At 42.1% G+C, this 27965-nt stretch overlaps 1 protein-coding gene across 22 annotated transcripts in view; it reads right to left on the bottom strand.

Annotated features, from left to right (window-relative positions):
• DLGAP1 (DLG associated protein 1) overlaps positions 1 to 27965 on the bottom strand; it is a gene marked incomplete at its 5' end in the record, with an annotated part of 693962 nt that overhangs the window by 114368 nt on the left and 551629 nt on the right. For all 22 annotated transcript variants that reach the window (XM_080685502.1, XM_080685519.1, XM_080685518.1 and 19 more), the window contains 2 exons: positions 21359 to 21599; positions 25622 to 25799. In XM_080685502.1, the coding sequence (XP_080541628.1) occupies positions 21359 to 21599; positions 25622 to 25799 (419 nt within the window). The remainder of the gene's footprint in view (positions 1 to 21358; positions 21600 to 25621; positions 25800 to 27965) is intronic.

The raw sequence follows: 27965 nt of genomic DNA, 5'->3' as shown, positions 1-27965 counted from the left end.
ATGACCCTCATGGAGTGAGCTTCCAGGGCAGCAAGCTCTTGAAATTCTGAATAACATTGTTCCACCTGTGAGAAAAGGGTAGAAATACCCTATACAACTCATTCTTTACCACATCTGACATCGCAAGGCAAGGCCTTTATTGTCAGAGTTGCTAATTCACCAATTGGAAGCCTGGACAGTGTGGTGTTCCCCCATTTTGCCTGAGTAGTGTTGGGGGCGGGTGAGTCATGGCTTGTTATGCCAGCGCCCAAAACTCCATCTCACTGTCAAGGCCCTGCAATGGGCACTGTGAGATCTCTCCCTGCTCCAGTCCCCCCTCTCCAGGTGCACATTCAGGAAGGGCAGAGGGCAAGGGGACCTGTTTGGGCATCTGGGCTTAAATGGCTTTCAATTTTGCCGCCTGCTCTACAACAAGAATTGAAAAGTTTGAGTAAATGTAATCATAAGTGATCTAAAGCTTGTAGAAAGCGATGAAACAAAATAATACAAAAGGACTTAAATGAACTTTCCATGGAGAAAAAAGTCTCAAGAGCACAACTCAGATACGACATTTTTAAGCTTCTCTCTGGTTCTCATCAGGTGGAAGGAAGAGAGGAGAGAGGAACCACGTTTCTTTAAGTATAGTAATGGGATTCCTGTCTTTGAGATGCCTTACACCTCCTATAATCTGGTTGGATTCACTCTCCTAAGAGAATGGGACACAGAAACTTTACAAAGTCTATTTGTTTAGTTAATTTATTCAAAAAATATCTATTAAGCACTTATTATATGCCAGGCATTGGGTATACAATGATGGGAAAAGAAACGGAGCCTTTCTTTCAAGATGCTCATGGAGATATATATTTACAAACAATGGTAAGCGTGATAAAAGAAAACAACATACAGGTAAACTCAAATCCCAGTCCAGCCTAAATGAAATTAGAAAACGGCAGTGCAACCTAACGTGGACACCCACTCCCGGGACACCTTCCTTCCCTCTGTGCTGCTCCACTCAGCCTCCAGCTCTTTGTGGAAGACCCCTCTAGAAGTCCTCCTAAGACTCTGATAGTGCAATTTAATAATCCTTCACTGGCCCTAGCCGGTTTGTCTCAATGGATAGAGTGTCGGCCCGTGGACTGAAGGGTCTTGGGTTCAATTCCAGTCAAGGGCAGGTACCTTGGTTGCAGGCTCGATCCCCAGCCCTGGTCAGGGCAGATGTGGGAGACAACCAATCCATGTGTCCCTCTCACATGGATGTTTCTCCCTCTCTGTCTTTCCCCCTCCCTTCCACGATCTCTTAAAATCAATAGAAAAATAGCCTTGGGTGAGGATTAACAAACAACCAAAAAGAATCTTCACTGTACACAAATAAATCAACAGCAGTATTGAGCCAGCTCCTTTGATCTGATAAGCTCCATCTGAGTGTAAGCTGAACTGTTAGCACTTTTGAGTTGGAACTGAGTTCCCAGCAAGATGCCAGTAGAGTTGAAAGTAATTGCACATGTCAACTGGATAAAGTCCTGTAGTCGTTTAGGAAGACAGATTACACCAGGGTTTTCAGCCTCTTTTCAGTCTGCAGAGAACATGCACATTTGTGGTGACTGAGTCCTAGAGCATTCTGCCCTGGAAAAACAGTGCAAAAATTGAGAATTTAGCAAATGGTGTTGAAGTAAAAAGTGTTGGTTTGCATGCTAGACTGTAAACGCCTCCAGGTGGAATGATTTCTTATCATGTTGGTGCTCCTAGACCTGAACTCTGGTTTCGCACAGAGAAGTGTGCAGTGTTGGCTGGACGGAAGGATTAGATAGTATTTGTCATTCCTTTTTTCTCCTCATTCCCACCACCGCCATGCTTTGCTAACACAGAAATCAGACCTAGATGGTGTGGGAATAGGGGGTACGTTTCCCTGCCTTTGGGATTCAAGGGGACCCTTCTAGGATAGGCCCACGTCTGGTTTCCGCTATAGATTGGCACACAAACTAAAGCGCAGGTCCACTGATGGTGAATCATGGTTATACCTTTTTTAAAAAAAGAATAATATAAATGAAACCACTTTAAAATGAAGCCGGAGCTGCCATCTCAGAGGAACTTCCTTGCATATCTTAGTCTTCAAACCTTGGAAATGTTAAAATAGGGCAAAATAACCTCTAGACTGGGCCTGAAGCAACATTGTCTCTCCAACAACTGTTTGCAAAGATACTAAGAAAGCAGATATTATGACTACCAGACCAATGACTACTGGACTAAAATTAAAAATATTGTTTAGAATTAGCATCACTATGTTGGCTTATCTGCATCTATAGAAATGCTTTCCTTCTGTTGATGTGATTGTTCCCCTCCCCTTTCTCATAAATACCCCTCGCTTCACCTCCCAATTGGGACACTATTTGGGGTTCTTCCTGAATCAGTGCTTCTCAAATAACTATTCTTTGGATTCCAAATAAATGCTTATTGCCTTTCACTTTTATTTTATTTTTTTTATGTTAACACCCACCAGCCAAAGAGAGGCAGAACATATAACGTTTAAAATAGAGAACTAAAATGTTCTGTAGTAGAGATACTGATTCTTCTTGCATGGCCAAGTTTAGGACAGACAGCTTGGGACACGGGTGCATTTATGCTTCTCCGTGCAATGGGCTCTCTCCAAAAATACCCCAAAGTCCTTTGTTTTATACTAGGAGAGATGAACCACCATAAACCAAGACCTTTTCCAACTCCATCTGACCCTCTCTGACCAAATCTCTGGTTTAGAGAAGGTGTGCTTAGGGAAGATGATTTGAAGGGTTTGTGGCTCATGCTTCCTTTTGGAAAACTGAACATCTCACCTGCCCCTATAGATTGTGGTGGGTGCCCCACCTCACTCCCACCTTCCCATTCCGCCCCTAACTCCAGACCCTGCAGTGGCACGTGAGGTTGTGCTTTGTTTTCTGTGTCAGAAGGAGGGACGGGTGACAAAGACTGCAGTCTCTGTCTGATGGTCTTCACATTGTTCCCAGAAAAGCTCCCAGGAGAGTCAGTGCCATTAACTGTGGGGAGAAGAGCGCAGCTTTCTTTCACATGTTCATTCCACAGATATTTTTAAGGCATCTGTTGCAGATGGTGCTATTCAAAGAGCTGGAGCAATAACTGTCATGAAGGAAAAGAAAGCATAGCAAGGGACAGAGGAGTGACATGGGGTGGCACCAGTGGCTATGAGATAGTGCCAGGAAGAACAAGGACCTTGGGGTGGGGGCCGGGGGGGGGGGGGTGAAGAGGATTCCAAGGATGGGCAGCAGCAGTGCTGGAGCCTAAGGTTGGAACACACCCTTGCTGGGGTTCAGAAGGTCAGAGCTCCACATCCCATGGGTCGAGGTGCCCTGGTGAGCAGCTAATGGTTACGGGTGTCCTGAGAAGGCCGGAGGGCAGAATCTGGGCAGCTGTGATGGGATAAGCTGGAAGCACTGTGGGTGAGGGGGGACAAGAAGGCTCTGTGCCTGGAACAGAAAAGTCCAGAAGAATAACTGGAGAGGTCTGAGAGGCAGCATGGACCATACTGGGCAAGGCCTGGTGGTGATTACTTGAAAGGAAGTAGAAAAGCAATAAGCATATCATGGACTGTTCCAGGCATTGAAATCTGATAAGAACCTGATAACTGGAGATGATAAAAGCTACAGCCTGATGCCTCACATAATGACTCTAGTGATCAATTCATTTATCATTAAAGTGAATCAGATCATATCATTATGAATTACAAAAATCAAGTTAAAGAATAGCCAGGTGAATTGGCCTGTTTGTAAATAAAATGTTATGCCCCTTCGGTCTACTGGGACAAGAATGAAATGTAGGACAAAAAATACAAATAGTTACCCACGTGAGACTTTGTAGACCAACCACCTGAAAAGTGGTTCAGATATCCACAGACAGTCAGCCACGTTGGCTGTTGCTAGGAATAAGACATGCATCCACCTGACAGTAATTATATGGTTTACCCACAGAAAGTGAGGCTGGGCCGTGGAGAAGGGAAACATATAGAAATGTATACAATAGCTTCCCTTATCTGTGCTTTTCTTTCCAGTTTTAATGTCCTGTGGTCAACCATGGCCCAAAAATATTAAATGAAAAATTCCAGAAATAAACAACTCATAAGTTTTAAATTGCACACTGTTCTGAGTACTGTGATGAAATCTCACACCATCCTGCTCCATCCAGCCCTGGACATGAACCACCCCTTTGTCCAGCATTTCCACGTGTGTATGTTCCTAGCCCATTAGCCACGTAGTAGCTATCTCAATTAACAGATTGACTGCTGGGGTATCACTGTGCTTGTGTTCAAGTGACCCTTATTTTACTTAATAATGGCCCTAAAGCACAAGAGAAGTGATGTTGGCAATTCAGATATGCCAAAGAGAAGCTGTAAAGTGTGTCCTTTGCATGAGAAGATATGCATATGTAGGGGAAACATAGAATATACTAGAGGCCTGATGCATGGATTCGTGCACTGGTGGGGTCCCTCGGCCTGGCATGCACTCTCTCGCAATCTGGGACCCCTTGGGGAATGTCAGGCTGCTGGTTTTGGCCTGATCCCTGCAGTCCAGGCAGAGGGACCCTCTAGTATGCATATAAGATCTTTGGTTAATCTCTTCCTGCCTTCCCCCTCCCCCTTTCCCTCTGAGATTCATCAGTCAGTTCCGTGTTTCCATGCCTGTGCATTGAGCATCTGCCTCCTGGTGGTCAGTGCATGTCATAGCTACCGGTCGAATGGTCCAATGGTCATTTAGGCTTTTATATATATAGATAGGGTTCTGTACTAGCTGCAGTTCCAGGCATCCACTGGGGGTCTTGGAATGTATCCTCATGGAAAAGAGGGGACTGATGTACTGCATGGATCCTAAGAAACTATGCTTGGGTCCTGGTGAGAGGCCTTTCTTGTAGGTTCACATTCAGGGGAAAAAAGGATGGTGGGTTAATACTGTAAGTTTTGCTTTTCAGTCTTCTCTGTCCTAAAGGCTGAGGTTGCATCTCCAAATGGGGAATCTCACTGTACTTATTGCCCTCTCAGCTGCTGCTGAGAAACACACCCCTGCCTTCATCTCTGGCCTGCTCTACTAGAGGGTGAGAGCACACACCACAGCAAGGCCCAGATCGGCAGCCTCTGCGGCAGCGCCCCGGCTGGACCCAGGGGATGGCAGTGTTAGGTGCGGGGCTTGCACTAGCAGCTCCTCTTTCGTTGGCCTCTGCTTCACATGAAAAGACCTTCAATCTCCAGGGTTTCTTTCCCATTGGGCATCTTACGTGGGGCTCTTGCTTCTCATTTATACCTGTTAACCTCCATGTGGCTCTCCTTAGAGCGATATATGGCCACTTTACTAAACGTCAGTTATTAAGAGCTGAAACTGCCCCAGGTGTTATTTTCTTCAAGTAACTAATAGGCTCTGATCTTGACCCATTAAAGGGCACTAAAGTGGAGTGTCCAGTGGCAGGTGGTGGGGAGCTAATTATTGGCAAGGATTTATCAAGTCATAGAACTGCCCCTCTAATTATTCCTTTGCCCATTGCAGCTGAAACTGCAGGGATCCCCAGCAGAGAAAACGGGAAGGCAAAGGAGGTGAAAACAAGTTTCAGTTAAAATGCTGAAGTTACCACTTTTTGCAGCTTGCAGAACTACAAGTTTAAGCAGCTGCACCAAAGATGGAAGCAGTTCTGTCTAAGCTGAACCAATGATCTCTCAATCAATTCATCAGTTTGAAAGTCAAATTTATAAGACAGCAAAGTAGTTTATTGATATTTTTTTTTCTTACAAAAGTATCCTTCAGATGGATGCTCAAATGGCTGGAGGTGGGAGGTAGAAAGAGGGTTTGGGGGAGAATTAAGGGAATATTTGCAAAAGAGCCACTGCTGGCTTTTAAAGTTGTTATTATCTTCAATTAAGCCTCATAAAACAATGCCTTGGTGTGAAATCAGACACTGGATATCGGGAGATTTATATACATAAGGCAGAACGTGAACCACCATGAGTACAATCAGGGGTAATTTTGAACCAAGACAATTCTACCAATTCTTCCTCTCCCTGCTTCTCCCCCACCCTTCACAGCTTTATCAGCTGAGCTAGAGTTTGCACAGCTGCAACTGATTGAACTCCCGCTCACCTTTTCCAGAGCATTTACTAGGTCCCCCAACCTACCAAAGCTGATATTAACCAGTCAAGTGAGAAGATTAGGAGCCAGGAATGATAAGAAGGAAGGTGTGGTAATCCAAGATGGATACGGTTGGAAAACCTGTGGACATATAACTCAGATAGTCAAGGCTTATGCAGTAATTGAAAAGATCTAAAAATAAAAGGTTTTAAAAATGATTTATCATTTTGAGTTATATAAGAGAACACAGGCAAGCAAGTAAAGGCACTAGTAAAAATCTGCCTTCTTCTGAAATGTCCAAATCATTCTGGGGATGTGGTATTAACATCAGAAATAGTTCCATAACTAAGAAGACATTTTATCTGAAGACCACAAGTTTCTTACCCTCCCACCCCCACAACTTTTAAAACATAATTTTGATTCAGAACCAGTTTGAGGTGGGAAGTGTGGATTGCCTATTCAGTAGTTTAATCCTATTAAGTCTGTCTTTGGCAGCACAACAAAAACATGCAGTTTTCTAAGATGGTTTAGGGCTCCCCATTATGCAATTGAAATCAAGAAGAGTTACATTTGGAAGGATCATTGCAGACTACTCACGGGTTCAAACTGTCAACTGTTTTCAAACAGAACCAGGGTTGTGTATGATGCGATGGAGGAACAACCCTAGAAGGAAGGCTCTGAATGAACACATTCAGTTCTCATTATGGTTAACAGCAACCCCCTAAAGCACAAGGCAGGAAATAAGCTTCAGTTTGCTCATCAGGTTCTGGTTGAAATCCTCCTGTGACACACATTCAACTAGAATGCCACTTAATGGATTAACAGGTTTAGAAGTATGTGCTGATGTATGTGGGTTTCCAAATTCAGCAGACAACACAGCGGATGCATTTTCTCTTGCACTCCTCAGATGAAGGTTCCACAATGCTTCTGAAGTGACGTGTCCCACAGATATGAGTTAAGCCCCTGGCTAGTGTGGCTCAGTTGGTTGGAGTGTTGTCCCATGCACCAAAAGGTGGCAGGTTCGATTCAGGTCAGGGCACATACCCAGGTGGGGTGCATGTCTGAGGCAGCCAATTGATAATTGATTTCTCTCTCTCTCTCTCTCTCTCTCTCTCTCTCTCTCTCTCTTCCTTATTCCTGGGTCACACTTATGCCATGTTCTCTTAAATAGAGAGATCCAGAAGAATATATGTAATAAAAGATAATCGATTGGCATGGTTATTTACATCTTCCCTCAAGTTTCCCCTAGAGCTGTTGGAATGGATCAGAAACACCAAGTGCCTTTGAGTTCTCTCTGGAAAGGAATAAGGAAGAGGGGAGGCAAAGGTTTGAAAGAGGAAACCAGGAAAGAGGCGTGAGAAACGAAAGGGCAGATGCTGAGAAGAATGTGACTTCCTTTTCCACCAGCGCGGCAGAGTGCTGCACCCAGGCTCGCAAGTATCCATCCGGCGAAGCACTCGCCTTTGTTTTGTTGCTTTGACACTTCTCATGGAGCAAGAGCTCCTAACACGTTTTTAGTGTAAATTTGTCAACATCACTCTCTTTAAAATTTTTTTTTTATTTTTTAAAATGTTTTTATTGATTTTTAGAGAGAGAGGAAGAGAAAGAGCGGAGAGAAACATTGATGAGAGAGAAACATCAACATCCATTGGCTGCCTCCTGCAGGCCCCCTACTGGGGATCAAGCCAGAAACTTGGGCATGTGCCCTGACCAGAAACTGACCATGACCTCAACCGTGACCTCCTGGTTCATAGGTTGATGCTCGACCATTGAACCACACCAGCCAGACATCACTCTTTCTCAATAAAGAACAATGATGCATATTTCCTATAACTCTCCACAGTTCCATTCAGCACTTCACTTTTTCTACTTTCTAAAGAGTTTGTCAAAGCCTTTCTAAAAAGACAGCGGCTTACACTACTACATTAGACTGTGGCTGTGGCAGAAACCTCTTCTTACCATAACTGCTTGGGGACCTTCTTCGGCTGGTAAAAGCTGAAAGCCTGCCTCTAAGAGTTGGGCTTTGTCAGAGAAAGAACTACAAAGGCACGGATTTGTGTTGTTAAAGATGCTCTAAGCTGGGCTTATGTAGCTTTATTCCTTTGTCCTGAACTCCCTTCACCTCAAAAACCACCTGCAACTGTCAGTTGCTAATTACTAACTGCTTCTGAATCTGAAGGGAAAAAAGAAAAGCAATGAAATTGGCACAAACTTCACCTGCTACCACTAGGAGAGTCAGGGGAGACAAAGGGAAGGATCCTTTAAACATTGTTTTTCATTTTGTTTTTAAAGAATTCCTTCTTAGAAGGAGATGTGTGCTTTGATAAATGACAATAACAAAGGAGCCTCTTTCTAGAGACCATCTTCAACTAACCTCTGAGCCCAAGAGACTTCATTTAACCAAAAAGCTATAAAAGAAAAAAGGTAAAACCTAAAGATATGCTGATGTGAGGTCTATTATTGCTTTCTATAGGATCCTAACCATAAAATATTTGCTGTTTATTTTAAAAAATAAAGTTTCTTTTATTATGAAAGTAAAATATGTGCACTATAGAAAAATTGGAAAATAAAATATAAAGACAAAACCAAATTTGGTTCCAATACCAAAATCACTGCTGTTTAACATTCTAGTGCATTTTCTTCCTTTTTTTTTCTGGGCACAATTTCTTGACACGGTTCTGAACTATATATGTATGTCTATAGGCACTTATACATGCACACAAATACAATTTTGGATAGTTCTTAAATGTGCTTAAATTTATAATATAACATAATATAATTAATATAATATAATGTAATATAATACCAGGTTTTCCACCTTTATTATTTTAACTTTTCTGAAACATACTTTTTACACTCTAATAAACCATTGAAGTGGATGTTTCATAACTTACTTAACCTTTCTTTTACTCGTAGACAAGTATTCACCACCAACAAAGGTTGTTCAAATCTTTCACCATCATAAATAAGGCTGCGGTTAACACCTTTGTCTGTAACTTTTTCTTTATTTCACATTATTTCTGCAGAACAGATTTATAGAAGGATACTATAAGTTAAAAAATAATAAACATTTAAAAAGTTATTTGAGATTTCAGCACATGGCTTGGGTAGTATCTTAGGGCTTAGATGGAAGTTTTGCTGTTTTATTTGTTGTTGTTAATCCTCACCCAGGAATATATTTTTTCCATTGATTTTTCCATCGATTAGTTGCCTCTTGCATGAGCCCTGACTGGGGCCGGTGATCGAATCTGAACCCAGCCCTTGACTGGGTTTTGAACCTATGTCCTTCGGTGCTTGGGCCGATGCTCGAGCTTATCAGTATTTTTTCTGGCCTTTCATAGTGCTTTAATAATTTTGGGGGTAAAAATTATTCATTTTAAGGGAAAGCTAGAAAAAAAATGTTGATGCAAATCCTTTGTAGATTTTTCCATGTTTCAATATTCACTCCAGAGATGTGATCAGAAGCCCATGAAGTCCTCTTATACAAGATTCACAAATTAAATAGAGATTTGAGACCAGGTCAGGGCTGAGGATACTATTAACACAACTTCCATATCCTATCTAATAAAAGAGTAATATGCAAATTGATCATCACTCCAACACACAAGACGGCTGCCCCCATGTGGTCAAAGATGGCTGCCCCCATGTGGACACAAGATGGCTGCCACAAGACAGCCAGCAGGGGAGGGCAGTTGTGGGCGATCAGGCCAGCAGGGGAGGGCAGTTGGGAGGGGCCAGGCCTGCAAGGGAGGGCAGTTGTGGGTGATCAAGCCTACAGGGGAGGGCAGTTAGGGGTGACCAGGCCAGCAGAGGAGGGAAGTTGGGGGCGACCAGGCCTGCAGGGAAGGGCAGTTGGGGGGGACCCATGCCTGCAGGGGAGAGCAGTTGAGCGGGACCAGGCCTGCAGGGGAGGGCAGTTAGGGGTGACCAGGCCTACAGGGGAGAGCAGTTGTGGGGGACCAGGCCTTCAGGGGAGGGCAGTTAGGGGTGACCAGGCCTGCATGGGAGGGCAGTTAGGGGCGAACAGGCTGGCAGGGAGCAGTTAGGCATTAATCAGGCTGGCAGGGGAGTGGTTAGGGGTGATCAGGCTGGAAGGCAGAAGCGGTTAGGGGAAATCAGGAAGGCAGGCAGGTGAGCAGTTGGGAACCAGCAGTCCTGGATTATGGGAGGGATGTCTGACTGCCTGTTTAGGCCTGATCCTACCGGGATCGGGCCTAAATAGCAGTCGGACATCCCTCAAGGGGTCCCAGATTGGAGAGGTTGCAGGCTGGGCTGAGGGACACCCACCCTCCCCGTGCACGAATTTCATGCACTGGGCCTCTAGTTTACAGATAAGAGAGAGATAAAAGGTAAGGATGTAACCTCTATGGGGCTTTGGCTAAAAGAAGTGGGTATAAAAATACATAAAGTGGCATTAACAGCTTGAGGATAAAATGGAAGCCTTTTTTTTTTTTGTAGAAGTTAACATTCGCCCATCTCCTGGATTCTTATTATCACTTATTTCCAGAAGTTCTTTCCCCAAATAAGAAATGGTTGAAACTTTGTTCCTCAAGATGGTGTGGGGGAGACAGGCAACCATCCCACTCTCTCTGAAAGGAAGTGGTTTATTTTTAGATGCATAAGAAAAAAGCGAGTACTTTCTGCTTCTGTGTAGATGTTGGAGTCATCCAAGAAACTTTTAGTCTTCATTGAAGCAGAAAATTTCCCAAGGAAATCCTCCATTTTTACCTATCTATCAACTATCAACAGATATTCATGGGACAAATCTTAAGTGAGAGAACTGTAGGTTTGTGTTTCAAAGGCTAATTGCTGAACCACTGCAAAGCTTAAATTAAGTGGTATTTAAACTCTTTAATCCTGTTGCAAGGTACTGGGTAGAGACCTTATATAATGTAGTGCAGACTTCAAGACTGCTATAGACCAAAGTTGAGAGCATTAATTCTCTTGATTTAAGCAATTTAGAAAGTATTAAAGGATTTTGGAGTGTGGGTTTCTTTTTCTTTCTTTCTTATTTTTTTTCTGATGGACACATATTCATTCATGTTTCAGGTAACCAATTTTTAAATAAAAAGAAAGTTACTACAATTTGTGTCAGTTTTTACCTGGATTTCCATCAATCTTATTTTTATTTAATGAGATACAATAAATGTGCTGTCAATAAATTAGAGAAGATATTGCTATAGCTGCCACCTGAATTTAACAAATAAAAAATTCCGAAAGCTATATAAACAGAGCATAACTGGTATTAGGATTATTTTTTAAGAGAAGCTGTGCTCTATTAAAGTTCAACTGTGACTTGATATGTCACTCAAGTCATCTTACCTTGTTTAAAGGACAATGGATACTATTGTCCTTGAGAATTCTTTACCTTCACCTTTTTCTAAGTGAAGATTGTTGTTTTTGTTTTGAGTAGTTGAATCTTATTAAAGAGTATGTAATTTAGCCCATAGGTTGTAGAATGGTGATAAAGAATACTTGGATAGGACTGGGAAGGAAGGTAATGGGTTCTGACAGTGCTAAGAGGCACTGTGTACAGGAAGCAGAAGCTAAATGTAACTTTGGGTGGTTTCCCATTGGTGAAAGTTGGGTTGTGTTAGGTGGGCATCTCTAAGTGTGTCAATAATTGTGTGTGTTTTTTTTTTTTGACAGGCAGAAGACGTCATATACTAGAGATGAAACAGTGCCTGCCCATCTACATTCTCTTCTAAGGACACCACTCTTCTCAAACTCCCCATTGAGGGAGTTGTGGCTGCTGGAGGCCCAGGGGACAGAAGAAAGAGAGTGGGGATGAAAATGTGATCTTAGAGATAATGGGTGAAAATGTCCCAAACTTGGGAAAAAACATGGGTAAATACAATAGACATTTCTTCTCTAAAATTTTCTAAGTTATGTTTGACATTTGAAGCAAAGAGTACAATATTGTATGATAGCCTCCTCAATGTGTGTGGAGAAAATATTCAAGATAATCCTATATAATAAAAGGGTAATATGCAAATTGACCCTAATGGTGGAATGACTGGGAACGACAGGTCACTATGACACGCACTGACCACCAGGGGGCAGATGCTCAACACAGGAGCTGCCCCCTGGTGGTCAGTATGGAGCTCTGCTCAGCCACAAGCTGGATTCATGGCTGTGAGTGCAGCGGGGGTGGCCGGAGCCTCTCCCGCCTCCTCAGCAGTGCTAAGGATGTCCGACTGCGGCATAGGCCCACTCCCCAAGGGCCTAAGCCACAGTTGGACATCCCCTGAGGACTCCTGGGCTGCCAGAAGGATGTCTGACTGCCAGCTTAGGCCTGATCCCCCAGGGAGCAGGCCTAAGCCAGCAGGCAGACATCCCTCTCACAGTCCAGGACCCCTCGTTCCTTATCACTTGCCTGCTTGCTGCTCCTTAGTGCTGCCTTGGAGGCAGGAGAGACTCTTGCCACTGCCACTGCGCTTGCCAGCTGTGAGCCTGGCTTCTGGCTGAGCAGTGCTCCCCCTGTGGGACCACACTGACCACCAGGGGGCAGCTCCTGTGTTGAGCATCTGCCCCCTGGTGGTCAGTGTGCTCATAGCGACTGGTCGTTCTGGTAGTTCTGCCATAAGGGTCACTTAGGCTTTTATTATATAGATAAAAAGTTAAAAGATGATGGAAAGAAGTTCCTTGACAATGATAAAAGGAAACAATGTCTCATTATGATTTTCTGGCCAATGTCAACATTTTGGAAGAGAGAAAGGCTTTTCAGAAGCTAAGTGTGGATGGTGTGGATTGGTTTTCTTAAATTTAAAACTTTAACTGTGGGAGAAAATATATGATGAAATACGAATATCAGATGGAAAAGAAATTCAAGGTTGGGCTTTAAGAGAGACTGGATGGCAATCCTACCCAGAAATTCAGGATGAGTTGTCTTGGTCAGAAATATACTTTTAAGGTACGAAACTGGTTAAGCAAAATTAATTTTTTTTAAAAAATATATTTTTATTAATTTCAGAGAGGAAGGGAGAGGGAGAGATAGAAACATTAGTGATGAGAGAGAATCATTGATTGGCTATCTCCTGCATGCCCCCTACTGGGGATTGAACCCACAACCCGGGCATATGCCCTTGACTGGAATCTAACCTGGGACCCTTCAGTCCATAGGCCGATGCTCTATCCACTGAGCCAAACCTGCTAGGGCAGCAAAGTTAATTTTAATGACATTATGTATCCCTTTGAAACCATAAAACCATAAACATTTTTAGGGATTAAAAACTAATTAAGTTTTGACAGTTTGTCATATTTTTAGAAATAATTTAGACTGGTAATTTTTCTTTCTTTTATACCCTTTTCTACCAATTATCTTGTATGTTGGTGGAATTAGCTTGTCAATCGGACACCAACAGATGGCAGAGAAAGCTTTGAGTGTCAATGGTTACATGATCATTGATTCATCATTATAATAAATGGAAGACTGTCTTATTTGTCAGTGTGGTAAAATCATGGCACTATTCATTTTGGTCTTCTCAGTTTTTATTTTATTTATTTATTTTTTTAAGAGATGCTTCTTTCTTTTTTAAAAAAATATATTTTATTGATTTTTTACAGAGAGGAAGGGAGAGGGATAGAGAGTTAGAAACATTGATGAGAGAGAAACATCGATCAGCTGCCTCCTGCACACCTCCTACTGGGGATGTGCCTGCAACCAAGGTACATGCCCTTGACCGGAATCGAACCTGGAACCCTTCAGTCAGCAGGCCGACGCTCTATCCACTGAGCCAAACCGGTTAGGGCTCTTCTTGGTTTTTGAATAACACTTGGCAGCAGTAAAAGGTTTCCCTGAACACTTTACAGAAAGTCAATGGCAAGAGTAATATATTGAGAGAAATACAAAGCCTGGGGTCTTGGATTTACCTCCTGGAGCGGTGTAACACTATTACCAAAGTGTAGGCTTGTCCAACTGCCAGCATTAATTCCACGTATAGTTTTTAATTACTATTACTTTGCTATATTTGTTAAACTTCCATATGAATTGGATCAGACAACACTGGCCTATGAAGGCTTTTAAATGTGGCAGTTTCTTTAATAATAAAACAATGCCCATTGGAGGTATCATAAAAATAAAAAATGGAATTTTTAGGTTCTATATTGTCATGTCATTATTTTTTTTGAGAAATTTCCCATATAGTAAATATTCACATTAAAGGAGTCTGATTTGTGTTTTCTTATTGACTTTTGTAACTGGGTTATGAATGTTCACATCTTTGCTTTACAACTCAATCAAGAGACCAGTCAGATCAGGATTAAATTACTGTATTTATTTTTCTTTTTTAAAATTTTTTATTTTTTATTAAGGTATTATATCTTACCATTGCCCCCCCCCTCCACTCCCATACATGCCCTCACCCTCCAGTGTTTGCATCCGTTGGTTACTCTTATATGCATGCATATAAGTCCTTCGGTTGATCTCTTATTGTATTTTTTTTACTTAGTCTAAGGCAGAGACCTCTGATTATTTTATCAGCCACAAAACAGAATTTACCACCTGCTTAGTTTATAAGAGAGTTGACAAAAATTCTTTTTTTTCCCATTCAGTGCTGTCTAACAATACTATAGCTAGATCAAAGGATTAGACATTTGATCTCTAAATCCAATGTAATGCCAAATGAAAAGTGTAATATGAAACTTTAAGCCCAAAGAGTATTTTATTTTTATATGCCTTTTCTCTATGCATTTTAATTTCTCTGTATTTTACACCTTTAATTTCACTTTAAACAGATATTCCACAGTTAGACAAACCAATATGAAAAGCCATGTCAATAATATGTGAACAGAACAGTTTCTTTTAAAAAGGTTTCTTTTAATACCTTTTCTGAAAGGTATTTTCAGAAATTTTGATGGAAAACTCAGGTTTTAGATGGCAGGAGTTAAATGAATATTTGTGGGAAGAAAGCATCAAAGAAAAGAGTCCTCTCACTTAGGAGACAGGTGTTGTATTAAATTATTTCAGGGCATGCCATACTTCACTGAGCATTTACTGACAGGCAATGAGAATTTAAGAGCTTGCTCTGTCCACTACTAGCTTTAGTACTTTGGTCAAGTTGTATGATAAACTCTCCAAGCCGTAATTATTTTTTTTCCTGTACTTCATTCCTAGTCAGGAACTGCATAGGTCACATCATAGAATATTCCTTAGGACTACCTGAGAGAATCTATGCAGCCCGTTCATAATGCTTCTTAAGTAGTAAGTGACCAAAGGTTTAGCCATTATCAGTATTAATAAACTAAGCTTGGCTGAGAAATTTAAAATCAAAGACAGGGTAGAGGCATTGTAGTTTATAATTTACATAGTGCTTTCTTATTAATGATCTCATTTGAATATCACAACCCTAAAGAACAGCTGTATATTCCATACAAGGCAGTTTTAATCCAATACTCTGAAGTGAAGATTTGGGTATATTGCCGGCGCCTAGTCCTACTTTTAACCAAAATATTTGGAAGACTGAGTAAGGGTGTCTGTTTTCCCACAGTTATGTGGGTAATGGCCCATTTTTGCATTTTACTTTTCTATAGTAGCTGTAACCCTAAACTAATAGTCCCAGTTGCAATGGTTTATATAAAAACTTGTTCAGTCTATTAGATGGAGAAATATCTGGGTGCTTGAAGCAGATTAGATAGGCTGAGAGAATGTAAGATTCTATCATATTTATACAAGCCCAAAAGTCAATAAATCAAAGGAAACATAATTACAAGTCACTCTAACTCAGTTCCCAATTTGCAGTGGTTTGCTGGGACCAATCTGTCCATCTTCATTCATGTTGCTGAGGGATCCTTAGGGCCTCTTAGAACTCAGCCCATCGCCAGGGCTCTCCCAAATGACACCAGCCACTTTTTGGTGCACTTTTGTGTATGGTTTCATTTTGCTAATATGAAGAATGAGCAAGTTTGGAAGAGAAAAGCTTAACAGTATAATTTGTTGAAAACTTGAACAATTAAAATGGATCAACACGAAAATCAAAGACTCAGAATGTGGGCTGTTGTGGGGGGAAGTTATAACTAATAACTGCTATTTGCCAAAATGAGGAATTGTTTTCAGGCAAGGGGAAGTTTAGGAAATAGGGATTGTGTTGTGACTATCCAAGAATAAGGAGTAAAGGAAGAGAAACAGAAGGGGAATTTATATCATGTTGTAAAAACACGGATGTAAATTTGACCTGTGTACATGGGGGAAATGGTTAAAATTAGAGCAAAGTAATTTCCTGGTTTCCACAGACGAGTGCACTAACTTTCAAAAGTTAGTACATCCTGTCATCCCGTGAGAAAGTAGATTTTCCGTTTTCTACATGAAATTGTATTTTATTCAATGTAAGAAGGAAACTAGTAGAAGAAAATTAGTATAATAATACTGGGATTATGTGAGAGAGAAAGGGAAAATGAGAGAAAGAGAGAGTAGAAGAGGAGAGGGGAGAAGAGGAGAGAGAGAAAAGGGGGAGAGATATAGAGAGAGAGAGATGAGTGAGAGAGAGAGAAGGAGGAGGAAGAGGAGGAGGAGAAGGAAAAGGAGAAGGAGAAAGAGAAGAGGAGGAGAAGAAGGAGAAGGAGAGGAAAAGAGGAAGAGGAAGAAGAGGAAGAGGAAGAGGAAGGAGGAGGAGGAGGAAGAGGGAGGGGGGGAGAGAGAGGAGGGGAAGAGAGAGAGAGAGATAGAGAGGCCTGTAGAAGTAATGGGTTAGTAGAATGAAGGATATATAACCTTATTATATCGTAAAACAGTGGATTAAAAACAGAACAAATCTATGGTATAGAGAACTGTGAAAGGTGATATTAAAATTCTTAAGGTTGTACTTCTAAATACCTGAGGTGCATACTTAGAATCTACTGTAATGGTTTATAATTCCTTTAATGGTTCATTTTTCCATTACTGTAAAGATAATACATCTTAATGTTCAGTTTGATGTAAGGGTGAAGCCCTGTACAAAAATCTGATATTTTATGCTTGTCCACTCGAAAGGCAAGTCACATCTTCCTGCCCTACCTGTAGCTGCAGCCAAGCCTGCCTCCTTCCCACCCGGAGAGCTGCAGGTGGGCCATTGCTTAGGACGAGACACACAGAGCCCAAGCAGAGCAGATGCGCTAACCTCCTCGGCGTTTTTGTTCACTGCTCCCTGGTTTGGGGTGTTCTCCCACAGAGGACCCCTCCAATTCAATTTGGATTCTAAATATAACAACAGAGTGAGGAATGGACTACCTCTTATCTCCTTGGACAGGCTTGTCAGATGCAGCAAATTTTGTAGGATCAGTATGTTCCCTGCAATATTTGGGGTCTACACACACAACAAAATTATTCACTATTTACCTGAAATTTAAATTTAACTGGCAACCTGGATTTTATCTGGTAACCCTGTTGTTGAACTCTGGGAACCTCCAGAGTATCTGGAAGGGTCTTAGAAAGGTCAGGTGTTTGGAGTGAAGACCACGAGACAAGAACTGTTGCAGGAAGTATAAGTTGTCTCTCAAAGAAATCCTCTGAGCCCTGACCGGTTTGGCTCAGTGGATAGAGCGTTGGCCTGTGGACTAAAGGGTCCCGGGTTCGATTCCGGTCAAGGGCATGTACTTGGGTTGCGGGCACATCCCCAGTAGGGGGTGTGCAGGAGGCAGCTGATCGATGTTTCTCTCTCATCGATGTTTCTAACTCTCTATCCCTCTCCCTTCCTCTCTGTAAAAAATCAATAAAATATATTTAAAAAAAAATCCTCTGAGTGTGAGCAAAACATAAGCCACCTGGAATCTCCTGCCATTTTATCTATAACACCCCCTGAGGCAGAAAGAGTAAGCCAGTGGCCCTTTTCCTTCCCTTCGTTCTCCTGAGCAAGCATCTGCATTTTGTGTATTGAAGAGCAGCTGGCGGGCGATGAGACTGGTGGAGTGAGGAATGGAGCAGACCCTGGGAAAGGGCCATGTGTGGGGTGGGGATGATGAAAGGGAGAAAACACCTAAAGACAGTGATATGCTACAGGCACAGGGCAGACCTTTAAGCTGCACTTACTGCACGAATGCAAACACACACAGAAATATGCCCATGATAATGAAACAAATAGTTTTCCATTGCGTAAATCAGCCATATTTAATTTATAAATCTCATCTGTGGTTGTCCTTACAGAATTTCTGAGGGAACAAGAACGCACATCCACGATCTCTGCTTGGGGATGCCCACGGGGGAAGAGCGGCTGAGCTCCCTGCAGGGCCTGTGCAATGTCTGGGGGCACCTCTTTGCACTGGTCAAGAAGGAACTCCTGTTGTTTAGCCGCTAATATTTTTTCTCCCTCATATTTCTAGTTAGCAGGATTTTAACTCAGGTTTGAGGACTTATTCTCAAGCCTGAAAAAGTTCTCGGCTGAATGATAATGACCGACATTTGCTGCACCTCGAACAGAAATGGAATAATACAATATTGTGGCATAAGCTTTTTCTTCTAATTTAGTCATCATTATTTATCTTGATGCTAGGAATGAGGATCTCATAGAACTACTCTGTTTTGGAGTTATGCTAAATTTAATCATAAAGTGAAACCTTGTTAAGATGGAGGGGATTTTCTTGTTGGACACAGATGCTATAAATATAAAAACACACAGGCATTGTTGTACATAACTCATGGCTGCATTCCCGGGCAGGTCCCAGTGTCATGGAAATCAGTCCAGTTCTTCTGTGCATGTCTGCCTAAAACCTACCGATAACAATACAGTTTAAAGGCATGAACCTAGGGGAGAGAAACCAAGATGGTGGCATAGGTAAACACCTAAACTGCTGCCTCACACAACAATTTCAAAACTACAACTAAAAGACAAAACGGACATCATCCAGAACCACAGGAAGGCTGGCTGAGTGGAAATTCTACAACTAGAAGGAAAGAGAAACGCACACTGAAACTCAGAGGATCTGCAGGAGGCAGAGGTACTGAGACGTGAGCAGAGAGGACTGGCAACTGAGTGTGCGGCTGGCTTTCTCAAGCAGGAGGGAGACAAAAGCTCCCGACTGCACTGAACTCCAGTTCTGGGAGAGACTCTGGAAACCCAGACTCATTCGGGGAGAAACTGGACTGTCTGGCAGCGGGCGGAACTCGAGGGCAGCTTTCTCTCAGAGGTGCTGGCAGCGATTACCATGGGACACTGAGACACAGGGGCCTATTAGGGCAGGGCTGATGGGAAACCAATGCTCTACCCTGAGACTCCGCCCCATCCAAGCTGAGCACAGAGGCTTTTGCAAGTCTTGCCTCATAAGGGTGTCTCCAGCACAGAAGTTCTCCCAGTGTAGACACAGCTGATCCTCACAGCCAATTGGCCTGGAGGTCAATTCCTCCCAGTGATACCAACAACAATCAAGGCTTAACTACAACAAAACTGTGCACACAGCCCACAAAGGGGTGCACCAAGAGTGTCCACCTCAGGTAACTGGGGAGGCTGAGCCACTGGGCCATATAGGACACCTAGCGCACAAAGCCACTCTATCAACACAGGGAAGCAGCCAAAATGTGGAGACAAAGAAACAGATCACAAATGAAAGAAATGGAGGAAAGCAAATGACTGGATATAGAGTTCAAAACCATGGTTATAAGGTTTTTCAAGAATTTTCTAGAAAAAGCCGATAAATTTAGTGAGACCCTTGAGGATATGAAAAAGGACCAACTAGAAATTAAGCATACACTGACTGAAATAAAAATAATATACAGAGATCCAACAGCAGACTAGAAGATTGCAAGAACCAAGTCAAAGTTTTGAAATACAAAGAAGCAAAAAATACTCAACCAGAGAAGCAAAAAGCAAAAAGAATCCAAAAACTTGAAGATAGTGTAAGGAGGCTCTGGGACAACTTCAAGCGTACCAACATCAGAATTTTGGGGGTGCCAGAAGAAGAGAGAGAACAAGATACTGAAAACCCGTTTGAAGAAATAATGACTGAAAACTCCCCCTACCTGGTGAAAGAAATAGACTTACAAGTCCAGGAAATGCAGAGAACCCCAAACAAAAGGAATCCAAAGAGGACCACACCAAGACACATTATAATTAAAATGCCAAGGGCAAAAGACAAAGAGAGAATATTAAAAGCAGCAAGAGAAAAAGAATTAGTTACATACAAGGGAGAACCCATACGATTGTCAGCTGATTTCTCAACAGAAACTATGCAGGCCAGATGGGAGTGGCAAGAAATATTCAAAGTGATGAATAGCAAGAACCTACAACCAAGATTACTCTACCAGCAAAGCTATCATTCAGAATTGAAGGTCAGATAAAGAGCTTCACAGATAAGAAAAAGCTAAAGGAGTTCATCACCGCCAAACCAGTATTATATGAAATGCTGAAAGGTATTCTTTAAGAAGAGGAAGAAGAAGAAAAAGGTAAAGATAAAAATTATGAACAACAAATACATATCTATCAACAAGCGAATCTAAAAATCAAGTGAATAAAAAATCTGAAGAACAGAATAAACTGGTGAATATAATAGAATCAGAGGCATAGAAAGGGAGTGGACTGACAATTCTCGGGGGGAAAGGGGTGTAGGGTGTGCGGGAAGAGATTGGACAAAAATCGTACACCTATGGATGAGGACGGGGGGGGCAGAGGGTGGGGTGGGAACCAGGTGGAGGGGAGCTATGGGGGGAAAAAAGAGGAATAATTGTACTAATCTGAACAATAAAGATTTATTAAATTAAAAAAAAAGAAAAGAAAAGGCATGAACCTAAATTTAATTTAGAGGGGAAAGGAGGTGCGCTATACACATGACAGTCAGAATGTTTTAAAATAATGAAATAAATCTGCCTTCTGTTCCATGAAAGGGAACTCATAAAATGTGCAATCAATATTACTGGCTCATTCATTTCAGGTCTTTGAGGATAGGCATGGTGTGCATATCTTGTAGTTAAAAGAGCATTCCAACTCTGTGATGCTCAACAATCATGGTGTGTGGTTTGTTTCAGGGGTCACACCCCTTAGAGTCAGAGCTGGTTATGGAGAGTAGAGTTGTTTGTGATGACTTTGCTGGCGCCTAGGATGCTGTGTGGGGATCTTGTGCAGACCCGTCCCCTGTGCTGTCCCTCCTGGTCCCCTAGTTGCATTTTGCTCTGTTGAAAGCAGAGATGGTGACGGAGAAAGAAGGTTGGGTGTGGATATGGCCGGAGGCTTTGTAGGGCATGGGTGGTGCTTTGCTATGGTGACTGTGTGATAACCACAAGGACACAATGTGTTGTGTAACGGGGCTGTGGCACACCGGGCGCCAGGCCAGCCCGGGCCGCGGGGACGGCCGCTCTGCTCACTCACCCGTGCTGCTCTGAATGGTCCTCACGGTGGTGGTGGTGCGCGGCGGGGAGGAGGACCTCAGGGACACGCACTCGTCGTCCTGGGAGCAGCCCTTCTCGATGGCCCGCACGTAGCTGTGGCTCCGCATGCGGAAGCAGCCCGGCATGGGCAGGTCCAGCGCCTCCACCGCCTGGGACTCCAGCTCGCTGAACACGGACTCGCAGACGGACTCGAACTGCCCGTTCACTTCCATCTCGCTCACCTGCGGGCACAGACAGGGCGCAGTCACACCGCGCACCTCCTCCCGCCCCGTGGGCAAGGGATCTCTCCCTTCTAGCATCTCCAAACTACAGCTCCCCAGAAGAAAGCAGCGTCCGATGGCTTAAACTCCAATGCACTTCATTTCCTCCACATTACAGTTATTGGAGTGCATGCCCAGGGGCGAATTCTCCTTATTCATAAACGCAAACCTAGGGAACAATCCTATCGGTCCATGTCAGAGTTCATGTGTTTCAATAAAAGCATTTCCAGCACAAACATTTTAGAAACTAGTATTTATTGTGTTTTCGGAAGTGATTAGTTCGTCAAATAATTTCAGTGTAGACTGAAGCTTAATTTAGTGTAAAGTATAAAAACAGGCCCTATATTTTCTAACAAGATACTCATATTCTGGCCCCAAATAGACCAAAGCTGATATGTCAAAATTTGGAAAAGCACTATCAAGATTTTCAAACCATCTATGTACTATTTAAAGGTTATGCTCTCCTTTTTAAAGAGCTCATAGACATGGTCCACTAATTATTTATAAACTAGAGGCCCGGTGCATGAATTCGTGCATGGGTGGGGTCCCTCTGGGTGGCCTGCAGGGATTGGCCAAAACCTGCAGTCCAACGCTGCCTGCAGCTCCTACCTGCCACTCCCACTCATCCTGGCCCCACTGTGCCTGCTGCGGGCTAGCGCCCAATCAGTCCCAATTGGGAGAGGGGAATGGCCTACGGGATCATGCTGAAACCAGCTCTCCAACATCCCCCAAGGGGTCCTGGATTGTGAGAGGGCGCAGGCCAGGCTGAGGAATGCCACCAGTGCACAATTGGCTGGGGGAGGGACCGCGGGAGGGCTCCAGGGCATGTCAGACCCTTCTCCCTCAGTCCTGTTCTGCCAGACCCCAGCAGCAAGATAACCTACCCCTCAGAGCATCTGCCCCTTGGTGGTCAGTGCACGTCATAGTGACTGGTCCACCGGTTGACTGTCTGCCCCCTGGAGGTCAGTCACGTCATAGCGAGTGGTTGAGCATCCTTAGCATATCATTAGCATATTACGCTTTGATTGGTTGTTCTGCTGTTTGGTCTATTTGCATATTACCCTTTTATTATATAGGATGCTTTGTAAAAATTTTCCAAATAAAACCTTCTCTTTTTTGAGGAATCAGTTTTTATTTATTTATATGCCCCTGTGTATAACTTACATTGGGCTTGAACACCCCCTAAAAAATAAATATGTAAATAAATAAATAAGCCAGACCCAGTGCTCCGGTTCTCACTTTGCAGAGATGTGGGAGCATTCTTCAATTTTCTGATTCCTTTCAAAACCTCATGTCTAATTTCCCTAATATCAAATTCATGAGTAATTGAGAACTTAACAGTTTAAACTGCAACTAAGCTTAGAATACACAGTGAAAACTATTACAATATTTGACTCTCTCCTCATTTTATGTTATCTGAAGATGCACTCCAATAATGCCTAATTCTTGAAACTTCAGATAAAAGTGACCAATTTCTTTAAGGCATACTAAGTGTAAAAGAGACATGGGTTTCTTAAAAATTCTTTAGAGTTTAAAATAGTATTTTAACATACTTTATCTAATTTTATATAACCCCTGCGTGTTTTTGAGGCTAGTAATTATATATGTCCACATTGAAAATTAAATCTATATGATCTATATCCATGTTTTTTTAGGAAGTACTGAAGATGCATTGAGACTTAAAGGGTCATGATATTTGCAATTCATTGTCAAGGAGAGAGAGTTAACTCTCTCCACTACTACTACTATCACCATCAGCACCATCTTTTCCAACACCATTACCATACCACCATCATCATTATTACCACCATCACCACCACTACCACCAGCATCACTATCACCACCACCATCTCTACTACTGCCACCATTACCACTATTACCACCATTATCACCATCATCATCACCACCACCAGCTCTACAGCAGCACTAGGAGCATTAATTCACCTTGATGATCACAATGTCTGTCTTCCAAACTAGCTTCTCTGCCCCTAGCCTCCCATCATCTCCAATATTTCCACATTTTTTGCCAGATTAATTATCCTATGTCAAAATTCTGATCAGATTTCTTGCTTGCTTAAAAGCTGAAGTTTTAGTTAATCTTTAATCAATCCCATTCCTAATGAATAAAGTCCAGTCCATTGGGCCTGGAAAGCAAGACCGTTTGTATAAAAATGTCTCCAGAAAAAAATTCAGAATAGGTTTCCATTGCTACCTCTACAAGTATTCTAAGCTCCATCTAAACTAGAGCATTTGCCATTCCTTGTACATGCTTTAGGCTAGCATTTTTCAAAGTTAAGAATCAAATACTACTTTATTTGTTAAAATGTCTAGAAGCTCTCGCTTTAGAATCTGGGTACTTAATATCTTTTCTCCTTTGCTTCAGGATCTTATTGACAATTTCATGACCATAAAGACAGTCTCATTTAACATCTGGTTACTTACATATCTTACAGGGTGCTTATAAGGACTAATATTTTAAAAATATAAAGCAATTGGCACAGTGCCTGACCTAGTAAAGATGGCTTTATTGTTAATTCTTGCCCTACCTATCTCAGAGTGTTTTTGCAGTGTTCAAGAAAAAATGTTTGTGACAGCACTTTTTAAAGTTTTCTTTGTATGTTCTCCATTAGACTGTAAGCTTTGGGGGTGGTGGCGGCAGGGATTATGTTATATTCATCACTGAATAACATGCATAATCCAGCTCAGTGTTCAGCTCAATAAATATTAGCTGAATTAATAGCATAGTGTTTATTTCTTAAATTGTGAGATAAATTTAAATGAAGTGTTCCTAAACATCATTAAAAATAAGCTTCTTTTTGACCTTCCAGAGCAGTGGTCAGCAAACTGCAGCTCGCGAGCCACATGCGGCTCGCGAGCCGCGGTTTGCCACTCTGTTGACTAATGAGTTTGCCAACCACTAGGATAGGGGCTTAATCACAAGGAACAACAACAGCCTGTAATTATTGGAATTGAGAGTCTAGGTCAGTGGTTAGCAAACTCATTAGTCAACAGAGCGGCAAACCGCGGCTCGCGAGCCGCAGTTTGCCGACCACTGTTCCAGAGGAAGCTTCAAAGGCACCTTCTGCTTTTCTGGTGACCCCTAAAGCTGCAAGGTCAGGTGCCCCAAGAGTCCCAGGTTCTTTTCACCCCGAGCTTAGGCAGTACACCACTGTCCCATGCCCTCTGAGACCCTGAATGGGAGAGACTAGAAAAGCTTTAGCTGAATACATTGTCTTTATTGAGTGTTTTTAAAAAATATATTTTTATTAATTTCAGAGAGGAAGGGAGAGGGAGAGAGAGATAGAAACATCCATGATGAGAGAGAATCATTGATCAGCTGCCTCTTGCATGTCCCACACTGGAAATCGAGCCCACAATCTGGGAATGTACCCTGACCAGGAATGGAACCATGACCTCCTGGTTCATAAGGTTGACTCTCAACCACTGAGCTATGTTGGCTGGGCGAACTTTATTGAGTCTTTATCCCCAGTCCTGTGTACCAGCTCTTAGAAGTGGACTTCTGTCTCATTACCAAGCCACACTATTCACCTAGGACCCACTTGAGGTAAATAGATAGTATCTCATTTCTTGTCTTGATGGCCTGCTTAATACTTGTACTTTTATGATTAGACACTGCCTTGGTTTTGCCAATGATGTCTACAATGTCCTTTTATCCTTTGAGCATCTTACAACTGAAGCTTCATCTATTAACTTCTGGCTGACAAATCTACTGATGCTGTGTGTTTGCTCATGCATTTCCAAGGACTCCCCTGATGTGCTTTATTTATCTGCAGAAGACCCCTCACCTGCTGGTAGATTGTTGATACCAGATGCTTGCAGGGGCCAAATGCAAGCAGCACTCAGACCAGACCTCCTGCCTCATTCAGCAGTGGTCTCCTGGGGGAATGACTGACTCGTCACTTCGTCACTCTCAGTGTCCAGTAACCCTTGTGCAGTTAATGGCATGTGGCCAAGGTGCTCACCTGGCTGATGGTGCTCATGGCTCGCATGTAGCTCTCATTCCTGGAGCGGAACTTTGGTGACGTGAGCAGGCCTGCAGGGTCAAGGCTGTCTAGGCTTCGGTTGATGGAGACTTCACTGACGGCCCTCAAGTAACTGTGACTCCGGATCTGGAGTTTGGGGGAGTGTTCATTGGAAATCCTGGAAGAGAACAATAAAAGGGATGCATTTAGTCACATTCTAAAATGTAGGCAGTAATAAGATGGGGCAGTGCTATCATTAACATGGCACCTTAAGTGCTGGGGCAAATAACGTAAGTGCCCTCTCATGATTGCTCAACTCCTGCATGGTGTCGCAGAGGGAAACCTTTCACAGGAAATCGTCATGGTCTGGTGACATTAGAGAGCAATTAAATGCTCTCAAACCATGAAACAATTTCGCCATTCACCTTTGCCTCTGCATCTGGGAGGGAGACGATGGCTGTGACTGCCTCGCCCCATAATTCTGTCCTGTGTAATTGGTAAGCTTTTCCTTTGTGCCCCTTTCTTTTCAGAGCTTTCACAAAATAGAAATTTTAATTTAAAAATTTCATTCAGAATAAAAAAAATAATAAAAGAAGTAGAAATTATAAAAAAGAAATACACCAGAATTTTATGAAGAAAATGATAAAACTTCATGGCAGGCAATATATAAGGCCTAAGAACTATAAAGGAAAACAATTTTCCTGTATGGAAATAGAAAATATTGTAATAAAAATTTCCCGAATTAATCTATAAATTTAATGCAATTGCAATAAAAATTTCCACAGAATTTTTTTATTGGAATGTAACAAACTCCAAAAGTTTATATGAGGTTCATAGCAGAATTATTCATAAAACCTAAAATGTGGAAATAACCCAAATGTCTATCAATAGACGCATAGATAAGTAAAATGTGGTATACCCATGTAATAGAATATTATTTGTCCATAAAAAGAAATGAAACCGTCATTGAATAGGGAACATATCTGCAACACTACACAACATAACAAAAAGGGTTAGACTGAAAAATGAATTAAAAATAATGCAACCAATTCAAATAAAATGGGGAGCAGCTATAAAGAGGTAATCACAGGAAAATAGATACATGAATTCATAGGAAAATACATTTATATGCCACCATGTTATGAAAAGATGTTCATTCTCACTAATAATTAGGGAAATGTTGCTAAAAGGTAAGATACTATTTGCACATTAAATCCATGCACATCCACGTCCATGTCCTCAGATGGTAAAGATATTCTTCACAGTTCAATTGTCCTTTTAGCATTGCATAATATTGCACCTATTCTTTTAAAAAATATACAGAAAATACAGAAAAATTATTTTATTTCACTGAACAGGAAGTTGGAGGTATTCAAGATTAATTCAGTGGTTCCAGTTCTTTCCATCTCTCAGCTTCGCCATTTTGTGTTCTGACCTTGTTTTCAGGGATCTCCCTTCCTTACAAGGTGGCTGCTGCAGGTCTAGGTCTCATGCATATTCATACACACCATGGTAAGCTGCCACCACAATGTGGCCCATAGGCATACCACCGGCAGAGGTTCTGGCCAACAGCTAATTGAGGTCCCAGCCAACACCAGTCCCAAAAGCCAGAATGTGAAGATACCTCTAGATGATTCCAGCTCCCTCAGCCATTAATTTTCCCAACTGATGCCCCAGACATACTGGGCAGAGACAAGCCATCCTCATGTTGCCCCATCTGAGTTACTGACTTGCAAAATCCAAGATCATAATATTGTTTTATGCCACTAAGTTTTGGGGTGGTTGCATCCATTCATGAAGCTTGTATGGAGTTACTTAAATGTAATAGCCGAAAAAGATATACTCAATAATACTAAACCCGGAGAATTTGGTTAGCAGCCATTTTTTTTGCAATTATACTGAGGGAGGGACTAGATTAAAAGAGATCGAGAATTTAATATAAAAATGAACCCCTTATGTATTTTACTATCACAAAAGAGAAACTTTATAGAAATGCCCCCTCTGGACCCTTCAAATGGCTGCCAAACATGAAAAGACCTCTGCCCGGTCAAGCAAGTATTTCCCATGTGTTATGTACCATTATGGCAAGTCATAGTGGGCCATTATAAATGCCCACACCAAAAATCCCAACCAACAAACAAATAAAGAAAAAATTCATTTTCCCTTTACAATCTCTTCTGGGAAGAGAGCCCTAGCTAGACGCATTATAACCTCAAGTTCACTTCCCTTTAGAACCTGAAAGGTAGATGACAGATGTGTTTCTTTGGCTATTTTGCAACTTGACCCAGAGCAATGATATTGCCATCATAAATGATGGGCTGTTTCAAATGGTTATCTGGGCAGC

Source organism: Plecotus auritus, assembly GCF_963455305.1.
Source record: "Plecotus auritus genome assembly, chromosome: 8".
Taxonomy (NCBI): domain Eukaryota; kingdom Metazoa; phylum Chordata; class Mammalia; order Chiroptera; family Vespertilionidae; genus Plecotus; species Plecotus auritus.
Note: the sequence above shows the minus strand (reverse complement) of the source record. Positions and strands in the feature narration are given on the sequence as shown.